The sequence below is a fragment of the Corylus avellana genome, chromosome 2, assembly GCF_965113065.1.
Source record: "Corylus avellana chromosome 2, dhCorAvel1.hap1.2, whole genome shotgun sequence".
Classification (NCBI taxonomy): Eukaryota; Viridiplantae; Streptophyta; class Magnoliopsida; order Fagales; family Betulaceae; genus Corylus; species Corylus avellana.
The window spans coordinates 26,459,539-26,478,229 of NC_142491.1; the positions used below are offsets into that span (position 1 = coordinate 26,459,539).

At 39.4% G+C, this 18,691-nt stretch overlaps 1 protein-coding gene across 4 annotated transcripts; it reads right to left on the reverse strand.

Annotated features, from left to right (window-relative positions):
• Positions 1-1,176: 1,176 nt before the first annotated feature.
• On the reverse strand, positions 1,177-18,007 carry LOC132188621 (putative F-box/FBD/LRR-repeat protein At4g03220). Of its 4 annotated transcripts, XM_059603136.2 has the most exons (8): positions 17,710-18,007; positions 17,597-17,635; positions 17,325-17,489; positions 16,891-17,040; positions 7,411-8,435; positions 6,075-6,253; positions 4,420-4,462; positions 1,177-1,378 (listed from the first exon to the last, which is right to left on the reverse strand). In XM_059603136.2, the coding sequence occupies exons 5-8, from the start codon at positions 8,416-8,418 to the stop codon at positions 1,346-1,348; spliced, it is 1,263 nt and encodes a 420-aa protein (XP_059459119.1). In that variant the 5' UTR covers positions 8,419-8,435; positions 16,891-17,040; positions 17,325-17,489; positions 17,597-17,635; positions 17,710-18,007; the 3' UTR covers positions 1,177-1,345. The 4 variants fall into 4 exon arrangements, with proteins under 4 accessions (XP_059459119.1, XP_059459133.1, XP_088369985.1 ...); XM_059603150.2 differs by lacking the exon at positions 17,597-17,635; XM_088513859.1 differs by having other exon boundaries at positions 17,597-18,007.
• Between the last annotated feature and the right edge of the window lie 684 nt (positions 18,008-18,691).

The following is an 18,691-nucleotide window of genomic DNA, read 5'->3' on the forward strand; positions in this document are numbered from 1 at the left end:
ATTCAAGTTCAACCAAAAGTATTCTTGAAGACAATCTTTATCTTGACACAACAAGATTAAGATTTACCAAAATATCCGACGGCATTTGATTGCAAAATAACAAAAAGTTCCTATGACTCCATCTATAAAAAAGTATAGACTATTTACTATAAGGCCTATCCACAATATGTAGGCTTTTTTTTACACGTGTGCTACGAGTTATAGCTATAAAGAAATCAAAATTACATTCATAGATTAAAGGAGTTCAAAATTCTTATAGCTATAAAGACTATAATATACAAGGCTACCTACATAAATCAAGAAAAGGTCAAAAGGCATTATTTAATATTTACTAAAATGCTAGAGTAAAAAAGATGGGGACAGAATACTAGATGGATAGAAAGGCACGCACTAGAATTTCAGTCATGAATTGAATTATCATTATTTTTTTGCTTGGTTTTTTTTTTTTTTTTTGCTTGAAGTCTTTGGGAATTTTAGTTTTTGGCCTGTAATTTTAGTTATGGGGTCTGATTTATGATTTTTGTTTGAAATGATGTTGCTTTATATTTCTTGTATGTACAAGGTGTTGTGATTTTTATGTTAATCAAATTTCCATGCTCTGCTTGCTGGTGCTTATAGATCTACGTTTGGTTGACACTGCGTTGCTGCTCTGCACGTCAAGCTCAAAATCTAGGGCTATTCATCCGAATCATTTCAGGCTTTCTTTTTATCCAATTTTGTTTACCGTAAACACAAAAATCTTTATATTAAGTAAACATTTTTTAAAACCCAAAAACACATTAACAACCACAACTTAGTTTTAATGCTCTTTCCAAAGTAAGAATTTCCACATACAATAATTAATAACCATCATAAATATAGAAATGTTTACTTAAGGAAACAAAATTCAAACAGTTATAGCCGCCCTATGATCAATTGTCTTTGTGATATATGATTACCAAGAAGGTTCTTCATAAGAATAATTAAAAAAACAAGAATGGTTATCCCCATGAATGATTATTTCATTTATTTTTTTGACGACGAGAAATCACTCCAAGGCAACGGCAAGAAATTACGCAAAGGCAGTGCTACTTCGTATACTCACTTGTAACTCCCCAGCCCAATTAGAGCTAGGTTTATTAATAAGTTCTCTCAAATGCGCAAAGTATTATAAGGTTACTAAAGCAATTACCTAAATGTGATAATAAATGCATGATAAAAATTTATTGAATGAGGAAACATTTGGTCTCAGCAACATTAATTATTCAATGACCTAATTAAAGTTCAAAGAAAAATGCAAACTATGTGCTAGTACACTTATTGAAATGATATTTCATGGGAATGACTCTACTCCTTTCTTATGTTCTCATTTCGGCCTCCTAGATTGCTTGTTCAAAACCTGAAAAATAAACGGTAAGGTGAGCAAAAAAGAGTACTCGGAAGAGATCCTCAACCATAAAACAATTGAGTTAAAATTCATTTTCTTTAACACTATCAAAAGAATTTCTTTTTCTTTTTCTTAAAATTCTCCTGAAATACATTTGTCAATTTTTATAAGCTTAAGACAAACAATATGTCATTATCCAAACACTTAAAACAAATGCACAAGTGCTTATAAAATAACTAATCATAATAGAGCCCACGTAACCATTACGCCCTGTGTACTAGAGTTGCAAGGTCCTTGTGACCATGGCAGCGACTATGGACGCAACCTTGCCCGTCCGCTAATTAACCAGGTGCACTCAGCGTAACATATCAATAGATTGCCGCCTTCTCATTGTCCTTCAGCAATTGCGCTTCCATCTCGAGCAACAAACAAAACTTCTCTCCCTTCCGGGACACCTTTTGATCTAGGACCACTTGAACCTCACCTAGGCATCATTTCTCCATCTACTGGGACCACTTTTGACCCTGGAATACCCAGATATCACTGTTCACCGAGCAGCACTATTCACCCGGGCATCAATATTCAACCGGGCATCACTATTCACCCGAGCAAAGCTTCTCTCCCACCTGGGGCACCTTTTGACCCAAGCATAACATCCAAGTGTCTCTACTCCCAAACATAGACCCCCAGGAATCAAACTTCTAACATCTGACAAAGTTGCCAGTAGAGAAGGAATAATGTCAAGATAAGGCGGCAAGGTCAGAACTATGGGCTGTAGTGTCAGAGCCAGGAAGGCTGCAAAGGTAATGTCAGGGCATGACATTCGGGCATAATGTCAAGGCATCATGTCAGGGAATAATATCAGAGTCGGGAAGGCCACAAAGTAGGATCAAGATCCCTGGCTATTCTTAAAGAATTGCCCTGCAGGAATTTTTTAAATCTGAGCCGTTTGTTTTAGTAAACAGCCAAAAAAATGCCAACTCAGTCACCCATGTCATTGATCCGCGTGAGGCGTGAGGCTATCTGAATTTCGAAATTCAAAATTAAGTTTTCTCTCTCTAAAAATTAAAGCATATCTTTACCGTTCTCTCTCTCTCTCATTCGGTGCGGTTCATCAACTCTCTCACCATCACCATCTTCTCCAGCAACATCTCCGATGAAAATGGTGGCTAAACCCAAGAGCTCAGGTCTGACCCTCTTCCCCAGAACCTTCAGGGTCAAACCCGAGCCGTTGAGGCCGTACGACCCGTCCAGAGCCACCGAGAGCCTCCTCTCACTGGATCTCATACTGAGGGCTTCCTCCAACCACCACGAACGACGCCTTAAAATACCATAGACCTCCCCTTTCTGTTCATTTGGGTATTTGATGATGATATGGGCAACGTCCAGGATCAGCAACTTCACCACATCTCGTTGCATTTGATGATGGATCTGTAGTCGTTGTAACAGAATCAGATCTTGAAGGGTATGACTCAAGTCTTGATTCAGGGGCTGTGGGAAGTGAGATACGGGCAGATTTAAGTATGGTCTGCAAGTTCTCGTTTTGGCTAAAAAGTTTCAAACAATAGCAATATAATTTCAAATTTTGATTCTAGAGTAAAGTAACAACTCAATTTACAGGGCGAAATCTACCCGTATCTCACTTAAATTTATTGGCTGGAAATTTATTTGAGAATCCCTGGACTATAAATCCTTGAAGGGTAATGATACCACTTAGTTTTAAATTTCAAGCTCACTTGAATGATTCAAAAGATCAAGCTCACGTGGCTGATTCACTTGCCTTGATGAATCTCAAGCTCAACAGATTATTTCAGAAGGATGAATGAAATCTGATTAAGATTAATTTCAAGCTCAACAGATTAAGTTCACTTGTAGCCACACAAGTTGTCGTCCGAAACAGTTGCAAAAGCTTGTTGTCAAAGCTGTTTTGGTGATTTTTTTTTTCCAGGAAAGGATGAAGAAGGAAGAAACAAGCTTTTGGTATAAAAAAAATTGAACCTTGGAAATAATGCCACCCACTTTTTAGGTGTCTTATTCTAAGCCATTAGATTATCCGATGGCTTAGATATATAAAAGTGTTGGTTGGCAATTTCTAAGGCATTGCCGGGATCCTGATCCCACAAAGTAATGTCAAAGTCGGGAATAAATGTGAGAACCATAAAAGAGACCTGCCAGCCGCAAGAATAATGATCAAAACCAGCTCTGCAACCTCCATAGACCAATGACAGGTCTTCTGCCGGATTGAAGGAGCCAATTAAAGCTACGGCTATAAAGGTCTGTCTAGGATAGATTATTTTATTTTGCACTACTCTTTGTCTAGGATAGGATATGATAGAATATTTTAAATGCTTTCTTTAGGATAGATTATTTTATTGTTTTACTTTTCCTATAAATAGGAGTAAGGCTTGTATTCACGATTCACAACTTCAACAATGACATTTTGAAATCAATCAAAGATTTTAGATTTCTCTCAACTTTTCTCTGCGGAGAATTATCTTCAACTTGCGGATTGTGTTGCAATATGCGGATTGTGTTTTATTCTCTTGGTCAAGAGACGAAGAAGCTCATAACCTTTTGGTTACCAAGTTTTCCGCTACGTCATCATACCTCTGTAAGTATCTCTGGACCAAAATTACCTCCTCCAGACACGTGTCCTTGTCATAATCATTTTATTCTCATTCCTTTACTTCTCATGAATCTCTTAGGACTACGTTTTACTTTACTATAAATTTCCTTATTCAGAAATTTTCATAAATGAAAGGTCTTACATTAAAATAGAAAGAACTCTTGGAAACTTTCAAAAAATAGGATCCCATTAAAATGGGTCATCTTTCACTTAAAAATCTCATGGATATCAAATGTTATACTCATCCTAATTTGAGTGACATAAAAATGTTAAGAATTCAAAACTCTCTTATAGAATCATTTCATGTGAGCTTAATTATTAAGTAAGCATCAGAATATCATAACATTTTCCATAAGGTAATAAAGAGCTTTTACAATAAAATTATGCAATGAAATAAGGTTTGAAAAGGGTTAAGAGTTCCCCTTACCTCGATAAAGCTGCTTGAGAGACTGACTGGCACTCTTACACACCTGAATTGATAAAACTTAACTATATTAACCTTGGGTTAATTAAAAGCTAATCCTAGTACCTCTAGACTTCCACTTCTACCTATGCAATGATTTTAAACGCAAACATAAATTTCTAGACTTTTGCAGGGAGGATCATGTATATATATATATACTCTGTTAATTTTAATGGTAAAGATTTAGATTAATAATAGATATTTACTATAACAATATAAGATGATTTGCTTACAAAAAGTGAGTTACAAATACTATTTTTCCGAAAAGCAATGCATACCTACCTCTCTGGCCGGTTTAGGATGTGGGTGTGATTCTTAAAGGAATACTCTGGGTCTTTAGAAATACAATTGTGACAAATCTTAAATCAAGAGAAATATGGCCATCTCTTGAACCTAACAATTTTTTTTCAGTGTGTTGGGTAGAGCGTGGCGTTGGACAGAGAGATGTAGGGCTAGTGAGAAAAAGTGGCGGCTAGGGTTTTGTCTTCTTCCTATATATTTGGGTGTTTAGAAAGAACAATGGTCGGTTAAACCTCAAACTTGTGCAAAGTACTCCCTTTACATGCATCGGGTAATACTTTAGGTTCGCCGGCGGCTAACCCCAATGAATTGTTTGTACCCAATGGAATTTGAACCTTAAACCTAATGAAAAAACCATCAAGACAAGGCCCAAACCACTTCAGCCAACACATTGGGGTTACGATTATTCCATTTCTAAACTTATTATTCTCTACCAAACGTGACCTAAACTCTAAGACTTCGTTTGGTTTGCAAAACACGTATTATATTAGGAAAGAGAATAGAGATGAATAGAATGGAATAATTATTCATATTCTTTAGTTTAATAACAACACACACGGTCTAACTGGAATTTAATCAAAATTACTAAAAAACCTCCCGCATTATTATTTTTTTTCAATTCATATTAAAAAAAAAAATTAAAAATTAAAAAAAAAAATAGTGGATGGTCTACCACTCACACCACCCCTAACGACTTGCTAGGGTGGCCGCAACCACCCCAGAGGAGCTCCGAGGGTTGCCCCGGCCACCCCTAGAGCAAATTTGGAGTGGCCATAGCCACCATGAAATGCCACGAGGGTGGTCAGACACCTCGGGGGTTAGCCAACATTTTGGTGTTTATGTAAAATGTATTCCATTCCATAAGAAATAACTATTCCTCTCATTTTTTAGAGGAATAGCTATTCCTATGTTTAAGGGATTAATGATTCCCATAAAAATAACTATTCATAAGAATAAACCCCTTACCAAACAAAAGAATGATTTTTCCATAAAAATAGACATTCCATTTTATGGTTCTACTCCGCACACCAAACGGACTCTAAGGCTTTACCTTTTGCTTCTCCATTTTTCATTTAGTTCCTTCGGAAAAGAAAAAATATATCTAATTCACTACCACATCCATTAAGTTCAAAATCTTTTTTTTACCAAAGCTCTAGCCACCCTTAAAACCACAATCCTTAGTGTTAACTAACAACCAACAAGAATTCTTCCATTTTTCCCGGATAAAATTTCAATGAATTGATTAGCAAGAACTACAAACTATATTTAAGTGTATGCATCCATGTGGTCATGTGCATGAGAGAGAGAGATTGAGGCACCTTTTCCTTGGACTAGGCTTCACATCTATGAACAAGCCTAGTACATTAGCCACTCCTTTTGTAAGTAAGACAATTGCTTTATATACATCGCCATCCACACTATCTGAAGAGCTAAGGTTTAAACGCAAAGTATGTAAATGCTTCAAAGGTATCTGCAGCATGTCTGACTTAAATAATGCCTGCAACATTACGAATGTCAATTATTAAAATTATATTTGAAAATTTCCCTTCTGCGAAACAAGGAAGAATAATGAAGATAATAGATTTACACAATCAAATAAATAACCAGGATTTAAGGCAGTTTCTCATAATATATTTGACTATGAAAATTGACTGCTGAAGTACATTGTTTTGATATATTCATTCCAACATATAATGGAAAATGAATAAATTAAAACGTACATAAGTTACTTGCAAAAAACCTATTTCACCTCATTTTTTTCTAATGCTTGGTTAAGAAAAGAAAATTAAACTAAAAACATTTATTAGTTGTTAGTCATGAAAACATTACTGAACTGAGTATGAACATGGACGCAAAATTTATTTTAATATAATTGCTGGCTCAATAATTTCTACCCAATCAAGAAACATGAATATTAAGCTTTCCTATTTTATTTTTTTCCTCTATAGCTGAATGGTATTCTTTTGTTTTCATATCCTCATAATTTCTCAACACCACCAAATTTACATGTAGATATCTTGCCAACTCAAGCAACATGTTAGTGAGCAATAAATTGAATAAAACATGATAGTGAGCAATAATTTCAGATCTTGTAATTTTGTGTAAGCCCAAAGATAAACAAATAAATACAAAATCCAACTTCTACCAGAAGGTCAATGGTGCCAAAAGTATTCTTGAAGACAATCTTTATCTTGACACAACAAGATTAAGATTTACCAAAATGTCCGATGGCTTTTGATTGCAAAATAACAAAAGTTCCTAAAATGAACCTTTTAATACAGTGGAAAATATGTGCCTTTAAATATCTTCTACTCACACAAAGAGAATGCATCATCACAATCATAGTAACTTCCATCTGTAAAAAAGAATAGACTATTTTCTATAAGGCCGATCCACAATAGGCTTTTTTCTTGCAGATGTGTGCTACGAGTTCTACATCATCAAATTGCATGGCATACTCATCAAATACAAGAAATCAAAATTAGATTTATAGATTAAAGGAGTTCAAAATTCTTATAGCTGCTTTTTAATTGCTTTTCAAAGCAACAAAAAACAAAACCAAACAAAACAAATAAAAGGTACCTATGATTAATAGGTACTATAACAATAAAAAATGATTAAAGCTACTGAGTTAGAAATGATGGGGTTGTTTACCTTAAGACACTGTGCATGTATAACTAGTTCTTCGATCGGTTCTAAAATGTGGGAAAACTCCAAGTACGGGGGCCATGAGCTAGAAAGCTGTTCAAGACTTAATGCACAATAACGTAAACAATTTAAGTTCCCAAAAAGACAGTTATCTGGAGCAAATCCGCCCCATGTAAAACATTTTAGAAGGGGAGTAGCCATTTCTAGTGATCTGCCACCAGAAGGAGTAAATTTCCAATGTATTATCAACTCCTCAAGTAGCTCCCCAAAGACATTAAGATGGAAGAGGTCATCATGTTCATAACTCTTAATTTCTAGATATTTTAGAGACGAGGACCGGATGTTAATGTCATTAATCCCATTAACGGCATCAAGGCATAACTTATCAAGGGAATTGCAGGAAGACAAGACCCGTTCCACAAAAAGCTCGTCAAGAACTCGAACACGTGTTAGCGATAACGATTGAAGCTTCGTGAACCCACTTGAGGACGGTAGTTGGAGAACCCCTCCATGCAAACTCATTGCTAGAAACCTCAACGATTCGCAATGCAAAACACAAAGTGGCATTTTTAAAGCTCCTGGAAGAAATATACAAAGGTCAAGATAAAGCACTTCAACATTACACCTTACTGCATTATGCAACCATGTCAAAAAACGATATTCATCAAAATGCCATTCAAGAAAAGTCCACCGAACGCAAAATTGCACCATCTTCATTCCATTGCGTCGAAGCATCAGCCTATCAAGAAAATTCTTGAAGTGAATTAGTTTATAATCCTTGCCTCGATATCGCATGTCGTCAACAGTCAAGGACGGAATAGATATGCATAATGCTTGCCACAACTTTGACACAATACTCAATTGTGCAATATCTTCCATCATAAGAAATGAAAGGATGTGATGAGCAATATGGGTCGGAAGATTGCTGATTTTGTCGCTATTCTCTACAAATCTTCCTTTAGATTGAGACAGAGAAGAAGATGCCTCTAGTTTAAGCAGCTTTTCCATGATCATAAAATTTTCCTGTTTCACTAAGAGAAATAAAATGATACGTAACTACTTGTAAGGATTAAAAAAATGTAAAACAAAAGCAACTATCTCTTTTGTAATTTATTGTTATTATATCATCAAAAATTCAGTAGCATGTTTTTTAATAGTAAGTCGCAAACACATCCAATGAGTTTCAAACTCATAACTTAACCCTCCATCTTGTTCTTATTGACTAAAAGGGGCCATGTGATCTAGAGCTCATTGATAGCATCAACATCACTACTATTATTTTCATTTAAATTAACGCATTCTTTACAAATAACAAAGGGAGGTGAAATTAGATATGATGCCAATGAAAACTATTGAGTAATCATAAATATACAATCTAGATAAATCATTGGAAATTGATGATGCTCATGTAGCTAAAGCAATAAAATATATCATCTAGAAAAATCATTGGAAATTGATCATCTCATGCAGTAACCAATAAAATAAAAAGGGATCACTTCACTTAGGACCTCGAACCTCCGCCTGAGTATAGGCGCATGGGTGGCGCGTGAGGACTGTGTTGGTGTTTAGTCTTTAGTTGTTTGTTAGTGTCATGGCTGTTTTGAGAAGGTGATCTGTGGAGTCCAAAGATTTTGAATTGCTAATTAAGGGAGTGGCTTTAGGGGTGAGGATCTTTGAAAGAAGTAATAGGAAACAAAAAGCTATCTTCTTGCAGAAGGACGAGTTAGTGTGGCTGGTGCGCATAGTGGAGGATTTGGTGGCAGTAGAAACATCTGAAGTTTTTTGGGATCAATCCAGAGCAGGGTATCCACAGATTATTGCGTAGAAATGCTTCAATAGACACGGGCGTTTCTTGACAGTAGAAGAATTTGATGGAAGGCAAAGATGTGGCTCGATCATCATCCCAGAAGGTCGCTATGGTCAAGGATGGGAACGTTTTATATTGGAGGTGCATCTGGCAAAGTCATTCCTTTGTGAAACCAAAGAGGCCAACGAGGGAAAGAAGGCTAAGGAGGGGGTGGGAAGGAGTTATGTGGAGGCTTTGGGTGTGTCGGTGCAACCGGCAGAGGAATGCTTCAATTCTTATACAGAGCCGATAGCCAGGGTGCCAAGGTGGCTGAAAGAGGCTTCTGCAGAGATGGACAAGCAAGCCCAAATTTCGGGCAAGCGAGGGTAGGTTCGCAAAAGTTCAAAGTTCCGGTGAGGTCTGTCGGTGGTTGTGTGGAGGGTACAATGAAGACCCATCTTTCTACTGTGGCGAGAAAGTGCAACCCAAAGGAAGGGGAACCGTCAGGAGAGGTCAGCAGGGTCCCAGCGAACAGAGGCCAATCTCCGGTGAGCAGTTGATATTCTTCGGTGAGGTTGTCAGCTTCAAAAATTGTTGTTGATCACGTGAAGGGACAGGAGGGGGATGGTTGCCACGATGAGCAGTCATTCTTTCGTGCAAAAGTTGAGCTCATTAATGCTAGGGAGTTGTTGTGCAGGCTGAGAAGTGAGGTCGACGTGGGTTTGAATAGGTTAGACTTAGCAATTAAAAACATTGAGTGTCGGAGCTTATCATCCAAGCTTGGTGGGTTTTGTGATGGTGGATCGGTCAGAGGGGATAAATCTAAGCTTGATGTGGCCTAGCCCAAGTTGATTTAGGTTGGGTGGTCCAAGCTAGATCAGAAGAAGCCTTCTCAACCTGTCCAGACTTTAGGAAAAAAATTGCAAGGCCCACTCTGGACCTTGGTATCGGGCCGGGCCCTGCTAGTAAGGCCCTGGCTTTGCAAGACTATACAATTATGGAGGCTATGACGAGGCCTTTGGAGATAGGAGAGGGCTCGGGTGTAGGGACGAAGACGGTGGGCGCGCCAAAGCTTGCGGCGGGCGATTCCAGTATTCCGGTGGGTGCCGTAGGTTTTTCTAAGCCTTTCGCTCCTAGGTCGCTGCCCTCCACCAGGGACAGCCATGTTGTCCCTCCTTCACCGATCGTTCCTGAGTTCACGGCAGAGGGGCCAACGAAGGTAGAAGTGTCTGGAAAGGGGCCAGCGAGTAAGATTTCGGCAAAGGTTGGTAGTCAGGGTGACACTCCGACGGTGGGCTACACTGGCTAGGCAACGTTGACGTTGGGTCTGGGCGATTCTGTCGTGGGGCTCCTGGTGAAGGCACAGGTTATTCCCCTCGTTCCTGATGCTTTTCCTTTGCCGGTGATCGACCTTGCTGATCAGAGTTCGCCGAGGAGTGTTTCGAGCGTGTCTGCTTTGGGGATTTTGGAGAAGGAGCCAGACAAATGGGCGTCTTCGGCCGGTAATTTTGTAAGCCCCGTTACTAGGTCAATGCCCTGCGACAGGGAGGCCCACGGTGTTTCTATCCTGCCGATCGACTCCACGCCTCCGGCAGAGATGCCGACAAAGGTAGCATCGTCTAATAAGGGGTCGGTGAGGAAGATTCCGGTGAGGGTTGGTGCTTAGAGAGACGTTTCGACAGTGGGCACTATCAAGGATATTTCGACGATGAAGTTATGCGACCAAGCTCCGGGCTTTTTGGGTAAGTCACGGGAAGTACCTCTTAGTCTTGCTGATCAGTGTTCCCCGAAGGGGGGTTCAAGTGTCTCTGCTATAGAGATTTTGGGTAAGAAGCCTGGCAAGTGGGCGTCTCCGGTTTTATCTGGGTTTGCTACTGGTGTCTGTGAGGAGTCCGGGAGGAAAGAATTATTGGGGAGCAACCCTACTGATCAATCTCTGGGTGGTTCTATGTTGGGTAATCTGGGCAAGGAGCCGGGGTTATGTGCAACACCGGTTGTAAGTTTGGGTGGAGTTTCTATCGCAATAGAGGGTTCTACTTCCCAGGAGTCTTTTGTCCCAAACTCTCTTCATGAGGAGCCGTTGGAGGAGCAGGAGAGGGTCTTTATCACTAAGGCATGCAAGGAAGTTGGACTATCTCGTGACGGAGAAGAAGGAAAACTTGAGGAGACCATTGGGTTACTTATGGCTAACAACAAAGGCAATGAATTGGAAAGGGAAGAGTGTACTTCTGCAGCTAAAAAAGGTAAGAGGGAGCTTTATCATTTGCAGTCTTCTGTCAATTTTTTGGAGTATTCTTCGAGGGACAGGAAAAAGGGGAGTGCCAGGCGAGTTAAATCATGAAGCTCAAGAGATGAAGATGGATTTTATTTCGTATAACTTAGTGAAGAGTTTATGGGGCTGCCCGTATGTAGAGTGTGCTATGTTCCTTCCATTGGGGCTTCGGCGGGGGGGGGGCGCATTTTACTCATGTGGGATAAGAGGGCTGTTGAGAAGGTAGATGTAGTGTTGGGGAGTTAAGTGGCGGCTTGCTCTTTCAAGAATGTTGAGGATGGTTTTGCGTGGGCGTTTGCGGGGGTGTATGGTCCTAACAGAGTAAACCCTAGGCGTATTCTTTGGAAGGAGCTGGCAGGGGTCATGAGTTGCTGGGACGTGCCGTGGTGTATCGGTGGGGATTTCAATGTCACCCTCTATCCAAGCGAAAGGTCGAGGGGAGCTCATTCACGGTCTGCAATGAGGGATTTTGGTGAGTTCATATTGGAGCAGGGCCTCATGGACCTTCCCTTAGTTGGGGGGATCTCTACTTGGTCAAATAATAGTTCTTGGTCTAGGCTTGCCCGCTTTCTTGTCTCTTTGGATTGGGAAGCCCATCATCCAGATTTGCGTCAAAAGAGGTTGCTTCGGGTTTGTTCTGATCATGCTCCTATTATTTTGGACTGCAATTCTTATTCGGGAGGCAAAAGGCATTTTAAATTTGAGAATATGTGGCTCAAAGTGGAGGGTTTTGTGGATAAAGTGCGCAGCTGGTGGGACTCGTATCATTTTCAGGGTACTCCGAGTTTCATTCTTTCTAAAAAGATGCAAGCTCTTAAGTGGGATATTAAAAGATGGAATGCTCAAGATTTTGGCAACGTGGGGTTTGTATTAAGGCTCGTATGGAAGATCTTAAAGCTCTGGATAGGGTGGAGGAAGAGAGAGGTTTATCTACGGAAAAGGTTGTGAAGAAAAGGGTGCTCACAAGAGAGCTAGAATCTTCCCTCCTTCAAGAAAAAATCAGTTTGAGGTAAAAATCTAGGATCCGTTGGTTGAAAGAGGGGGACAAGTGTACGAAATTCTTCCATTGGATTGCTAATGCCAACCGAAGACAAAATTATATTGAGTCTTTGAACATTCATGGCACCAGTACTTCTGATCAAGAGGCTATTAGTAATCATATCACTCGCTTTTATGAGTCGCTCTTCACAGAGACTCTTAGTTGGAGACCGAGGTTGGAAATCTCAATTTCGATATGTTGGAGGTGGATGAGTCTTCTAGTCTGAAAGTTCCTTTCGAGGAAAGGGAGGTGTGGGAGGTGGTCAAAAAAATGGGTAGGGACAAGGCTCCACGCCCGGATGGTTTCTCTATGGCTTTCTTCTAGGATTGCTGGGATGTGATTAAACTGGACATCATGGCTGTTTTTGCAGAGTTCCATGACCAAGGTAAATCCAAAAAAAGCCTCAATGCTACATTTATTGCTCTTATTCTAAAGTCGCATGGGGCTTCCGATCTGAAGGATTTTCGCCCTATCAGCCTTGGGGGGATTTATAAGATTATTGCGAAGGTTTTAACCAATAGAATGAAGAGAGTCATGAATCGGGTCATTTTCAACCCGCAGAATGCTTTCGTCAAAGGAAGACATATTTTGGATTCGGTGCTTATAGCCAATGAATGCCTGGACAGCCATATTAGATCTAGAGATCCTAGCCTCTTGTGTAAGCTGGATATGGAGAAGGCTTATGATCACATGAATTGGAAGTTTTTAATCTACTTGTTAAGAAGGTGTGGTTTTGGTGAGAAATGGTGTACATGGATTGAGCATTGTATCTCATTGATGCGGTTCTCGGTGTTGATTAATGGCTCTTCCTCCGGTTTCTTTGAGAGTTTGCGTGGGGTGAGACAAGGTGATCCTCTTTCGCCTTTTTTGTTCATTATGGTCATGGAGGCGTTCAGCAGAATGATTAATGCTTCTATTAGTAGGGGTTTCATCAACGGCTTCTATGTGGGTGCCAGAAAGCCTAAGCGGGTAATTGTTTCTCACCTTCTTTTTGTTGATGATACGCTGGTTTTTTGTAGGGCTGCTCCTGACCAAGTTAGATTTATTAAAGCCCTCCTTATCGGCTTCGAGGCGGTCTTAGGGTTAAAAGTAAACCGGGCCAAATATGTCTTGGTCCCAGTCGGAGGTTTGGTGGAGACGGGGGAGTTGGCTGGTATTCTGGGTTGTGGCACTAGTTCTTTGCCCTTGAAATATCTGGGTCTTCTGCTAGGGGCTTCATTCAAGCTTTTGGCTATTTGGGATGATATGTTGGAGAAGATTGCCAGAAGGTTGGCCCCTTGGAAGTGCTCGTATATGTCCAAGGGGGCAAGGCTCACTCTCATCAAGAGCACCTTATCCAGTCTTCCCACCTATTTTTTGTCTCTTTTCCCCATACCTGCTTCTGTGGCGAATCGTATTGAGAAGATTCAATGGGATTTTTTATGGGGGGGTTTCAACGACGAGCCTAAGTTTCACTTGGTCAGTTGGCACGAGGTTTGTTTTCCGATTGCTGAGGGTGGCCTAGGAATTCAGAGTTTGCGTCTTTTTAATCAAGCTCTTTTGGGAAATAGTTGTGGAGATTTGCAAATGAGGAAGAAGCTTGGTGGAGAAGTATTTTGGTAGCAAAGTATGCGGTGGATTGGGGTGGTTGGCATTCTAAAGTTCCTCGTGGAACACATGGGGTGGGGTTATGGAAACACATTTGTAAGGGTTGGAGGTCGTTTCAATGCCATTTTAGATTTGATCCTGGATTGAGAGTGAAAGTCAAATTTTGGAAGGATATTTGGTCTGGCAAGATGTCCCTCAAGGAAGCTTTTCCCAGTCTTTTCAATATTGCTAGCAATAAGGATGCTTCCATTGCGGATATCCGGGAGTGTTTAAATGGTATGGTTCACTGGAATGTTACCTTTACCCGTAGAATTCATGATTGGGAGGAGATGGTCTTAGCCTCTCTCTTCTCGCTCTTGTATTCGTCATCGATTCATGAGGAAGGGGAGGACCGGATGTGGTGGACCCCATTAAGAAAAGGAAAGTTTGAGGTTCGCTCTTTTTATAGGATGCTTGTCTCTAAAGAGTCCAACCACTTCCCTTGGAAAAGTATTTGGCACACAAAGGCTCTTTCGAGAGTGGCGTTTTTTGCTTGGTCGGCTGCCCTTGGAAAATCTCTCACATTAGATAATGTTCGGAAAAGAGGTATTGTGATGATTAATCGATGCTACATGTGTGAATCGGATGGAAAGTCTATGGATCATCTCTTTCTTTATTGTGGGGTTGCGCGCAAGTTGTGGAATGTTATCTTCTCTCGTTTCAACATGTGTTGGGTTTTGCCTAGAAGTGTCAAGGATATGTTTGCCAGTTGGTGGTCGGGCAGAAGAACTAGTAGTGCCGTGGTGTGGAAGATGGCTCCCCTTTGTCTTTTATGGTGCCTTTGGAAGGAAAGGAATGCGAGATGCTTCAAGGATTTGTCGAGGAACCTTGAGGACCTTGTTCATTTCTTTTTATACACTCTCTTCACTTGGACTGCAAGCTAACTTGCTCCTTTAGTGATTAATTTTTCTGATTTCCTCTTTATGTTCTCTTCTTCTTTCTCCCCAGCGTAGTCGCTCACTTGTATACTCCCTGTGTACTTGGGTTGAGCCCCTCTACGCTCTTTTAATGCATTATTACTTATCAAAAAACTTAGGACCTCGAACTACCATGCGTTTTGAAAAGACCCCATAAATTTCAAAAACTCTCAATTTCACCCTTGAACTTTCAATTTGATGCAATTGACCTCTCCATCAATTTTTGCCGTTAAACCCTAACGAAAATCATTAAAAATACCAAATTACCCTTCATTTAAAAAAAAAAAAAAAAAAAAAATCAATTTGAAATTTTATAAAAGTTTTAGAGGTATAAAGGTCAATTAATCACTTTTAACGTACACAAGAAGATGGAATGAGGTAGATTGCATCAAATTGAAAGTCTGGGGGATGAAATTGAAAGGTTTTAAAATTTGAGGGGTCTTTTCAAATCGCGTGATAGTTCATGGGTCCTTTGTAAAGTTTCCCCAAATAAAAAAAGAAAAACAATAAATGTGGTGAAGAGATGCACCAAATTGTTGGCGCTTTGGTAGTGGGAGACTTCTATTGGTTATATGTATATAAATAGGCTTGAGCACCTTTGAATGCAGAGAACCAAAGAAAACTAAGAAAGATAGCTAGAGAGAAGTGTGTTAAGGTCTTTGGATAGAATAGAAGCAGTTTATACTAGACATGGTAATATGAGAAAAATGTAGAATAACATACAAGGCTAACTACATAAATCATGAAAAGGTCAAAAGGCAAAATTTACTAAAATGCTAGAGTAAAAAAAGTGGGGGAAATAATACTAGATGGATAGAAAGGCATGCACTAGAATTTCAGCCATCAATTGAAATTATCATTAATTTATTTTGTGTCTAAAAGTGGTCTTCATTATTCTTCTATGTATGCACAGTAAGGAAACTAAGAATTGCAAAATATGGGTGTTGGAAAGAAGTCCTCCAAGTTGATGCAAGCAAACTAATCTGGTCCAACAACCTTTAATTATTGGAGAACAGGCCCACGGGCAGTAGCAACTAACACAAAGATGAGTACCGTTACCACCGGCAAACCACATACAAACTAATCCATGCTACTATTGTGTCTGCAAAAACAATAATTGCTGTATGACTGCTACTACTACTACTAGTGAGTTACACATAGTAGACACCTAGGATTTCACTCCAAGTGAGATTTCTCTTCTTTCCTTTATTCAAGCTCATGAAACTTTGTGCAAACAACTACCACACAACAAATTAAAAAACTAAAAGCCACAAAATCGTAAAATTACCCTAGGCGTCTAGGGTGTTGCAGATATTATTAGGGAGGCAAGTACATCCTATTCAAAATACTCTAATTTTCATTCAGATTTCTTAAGCACAATTTTCTTTAAAGCTTTTGCTCTCTAGTTTAGTCTAAAAGATAGACATGTACTATGTCACAGTTTTTTTAATTGGGTGGTAAAACCCATCTATATCAAATGGCAGTTTGCTCCGTTCAAGTAATTGGTGAACAAATGAACGAGGAAATGGAGTAAGCAGGTTGACAATGGAGGTGAAGACTTCTAATATGAACAACACAATAAAAGATCACATGAACCAGTGAAATCAAAGCCTACAACTGAATTTAGCGAGTTCATTCGACACATCACTATATTAGAGACAAACAAAAAAAAAAACCCTCATTCTAGCATTACTCATTCCATTATAGTACATAATCCCTTTGATTCCACGCAAAACCTCCAAAACAAATTTTATTAAAATATAAAAGAAGAAGAAAACAGAAATCTCCATCCTAAGAATGTAAAATACACCCAAAAGCCAAGTATTAATAGTTGATAAAAACATACCTCTTTCAAATGCTGGCAAATCTGTTGGATCGTGGGCTTTTGTAAACCCTGAAATAATCTATTGACTTTGAATCTCCATGAGTATCTTGTAGATTCCAGATCGAGGTTGCACTTACCTTGATGATCATACAAACCCGCCACTTCAATGGCCTGTGTAGCAAAATAGTATTATACATCAATATCCTTTTGACAACAACAAAAATGTTCATAGCGTGCGCATCAAAGAGATGGCCACAATACTATAATTGGATCAATGAATCTCTGGTATCTTCTTTTTCAAAACCGTACTGAATATAAACAATATAACAATATAACATTTATTCCAATCTTCCTGAATTTTACTCTCTACCCTAATAAAATGCTCAGAGAGCGAGAGATTTTAGATGAAAAGCAAAACATTTTATTCGCAAAGAAAAATTGTATAAAAAGAAAACCTCAAATGATTCGGATGAAAAGCCCTAGATTTTGCAGATTGGGCCCCCGAACCAGGTGTTTTTGTCTTGTTCCACCGGTAGCTTGGAGCTTGGTGTGCAGAGCAGCAACGCAGTGTCAACCAAACTTAGATCTATAAGCACCAGCTCTCACCCAATCAACCAAAACTAAAAACAAAACACAAATCAAACACCAAATAGCAGAAATCGAAACAAATAAACCCATTAACGCGCATAAAAAGGAACACAAATAGAAATTATAGAACCAAACTGACCTGGCACGAAGAGGGACAGAATGAGAGCGCGAAACAGTCCTGGAATTAAAATTTTAAAGAAAAATAATGGCGAGTAGTCTGAAAAGAGGCAAATTTACTGTAGCCCTACTGACCTTGCTGCAGGCGGCATTTTGAGCTCACTCGGTAAAAATTTGGCTAAAATGGGTTTTGCTGAGCTCACTAGGAATGCTCTTAGCTTAGGATCTGAACGTGGATGACGGAGGGAACGGCGAGAATATCAGATCTAAAGGAAAAGAGAGGGATGCGAGCCTGCGAGGTGGCGCCGGTGACACTGACAAGTGCGCCGAGAGAAACGCTACACAACAGTCGTGGGCTTCAGTCTCCACGACGAGGGAAGAGTGGTGGAAGACGAGGGTGAAAGTGAGAGTAGGGCAGAGCGTCGGTCGGTAATGTCAGTTTCGGTAGAAAATTTTTATTTTCGGATTTTGAACCGATAATATCGGTAAAGTCGATTATTTCACCGACTTATTCCGTCAAATTTTATTTTATTTCGCATTTCGAACCAAATGCGGTCGATAAAGCCGGTGTCGGTAATGTCGGTATGTGAAAAAGTGGCAAATTTGTTGATGAAATCGGTCAAAAGTTGGTCGGTAAAATCGGTTCGGTTAAAAAACCTTTTCTGCTTACCGAACCGAAAAATTCAAAATAAAAAAAATCATGCCGCTTATTATCTACCATTTAGTTGATAACCATAGAAAATCGGTTAATCGGTAATTTACTCAGCCCTAAGTAAGAGGGAGAGAGAAAGAGAGGGAGAGGGGGAGGGAGTGGGAGTTGAGATTTTTAAAGGCTCAAATTGATTCAGCGGCGTGAGCAGGATTTTTAAAAAATTTTGGCGAAACAATTTGGGGATTTGATTTTCAATGGTTTTTTGGTTTTCTTTTTTTAAAAAAAAAAAAATTCATTTAACCCTCCAAACTATCCACCCCACAAAACTATCCATACATTAGCATTTTAACCAGACACGATACCTCTTGAAGTATCAGCCGTTAGAGCATTTTCAATAGAAGAGATAAATGTTACTTTTACCTAAAATGGTTCTTTGAATATTTAAAAAATCCTACATTAGATTAG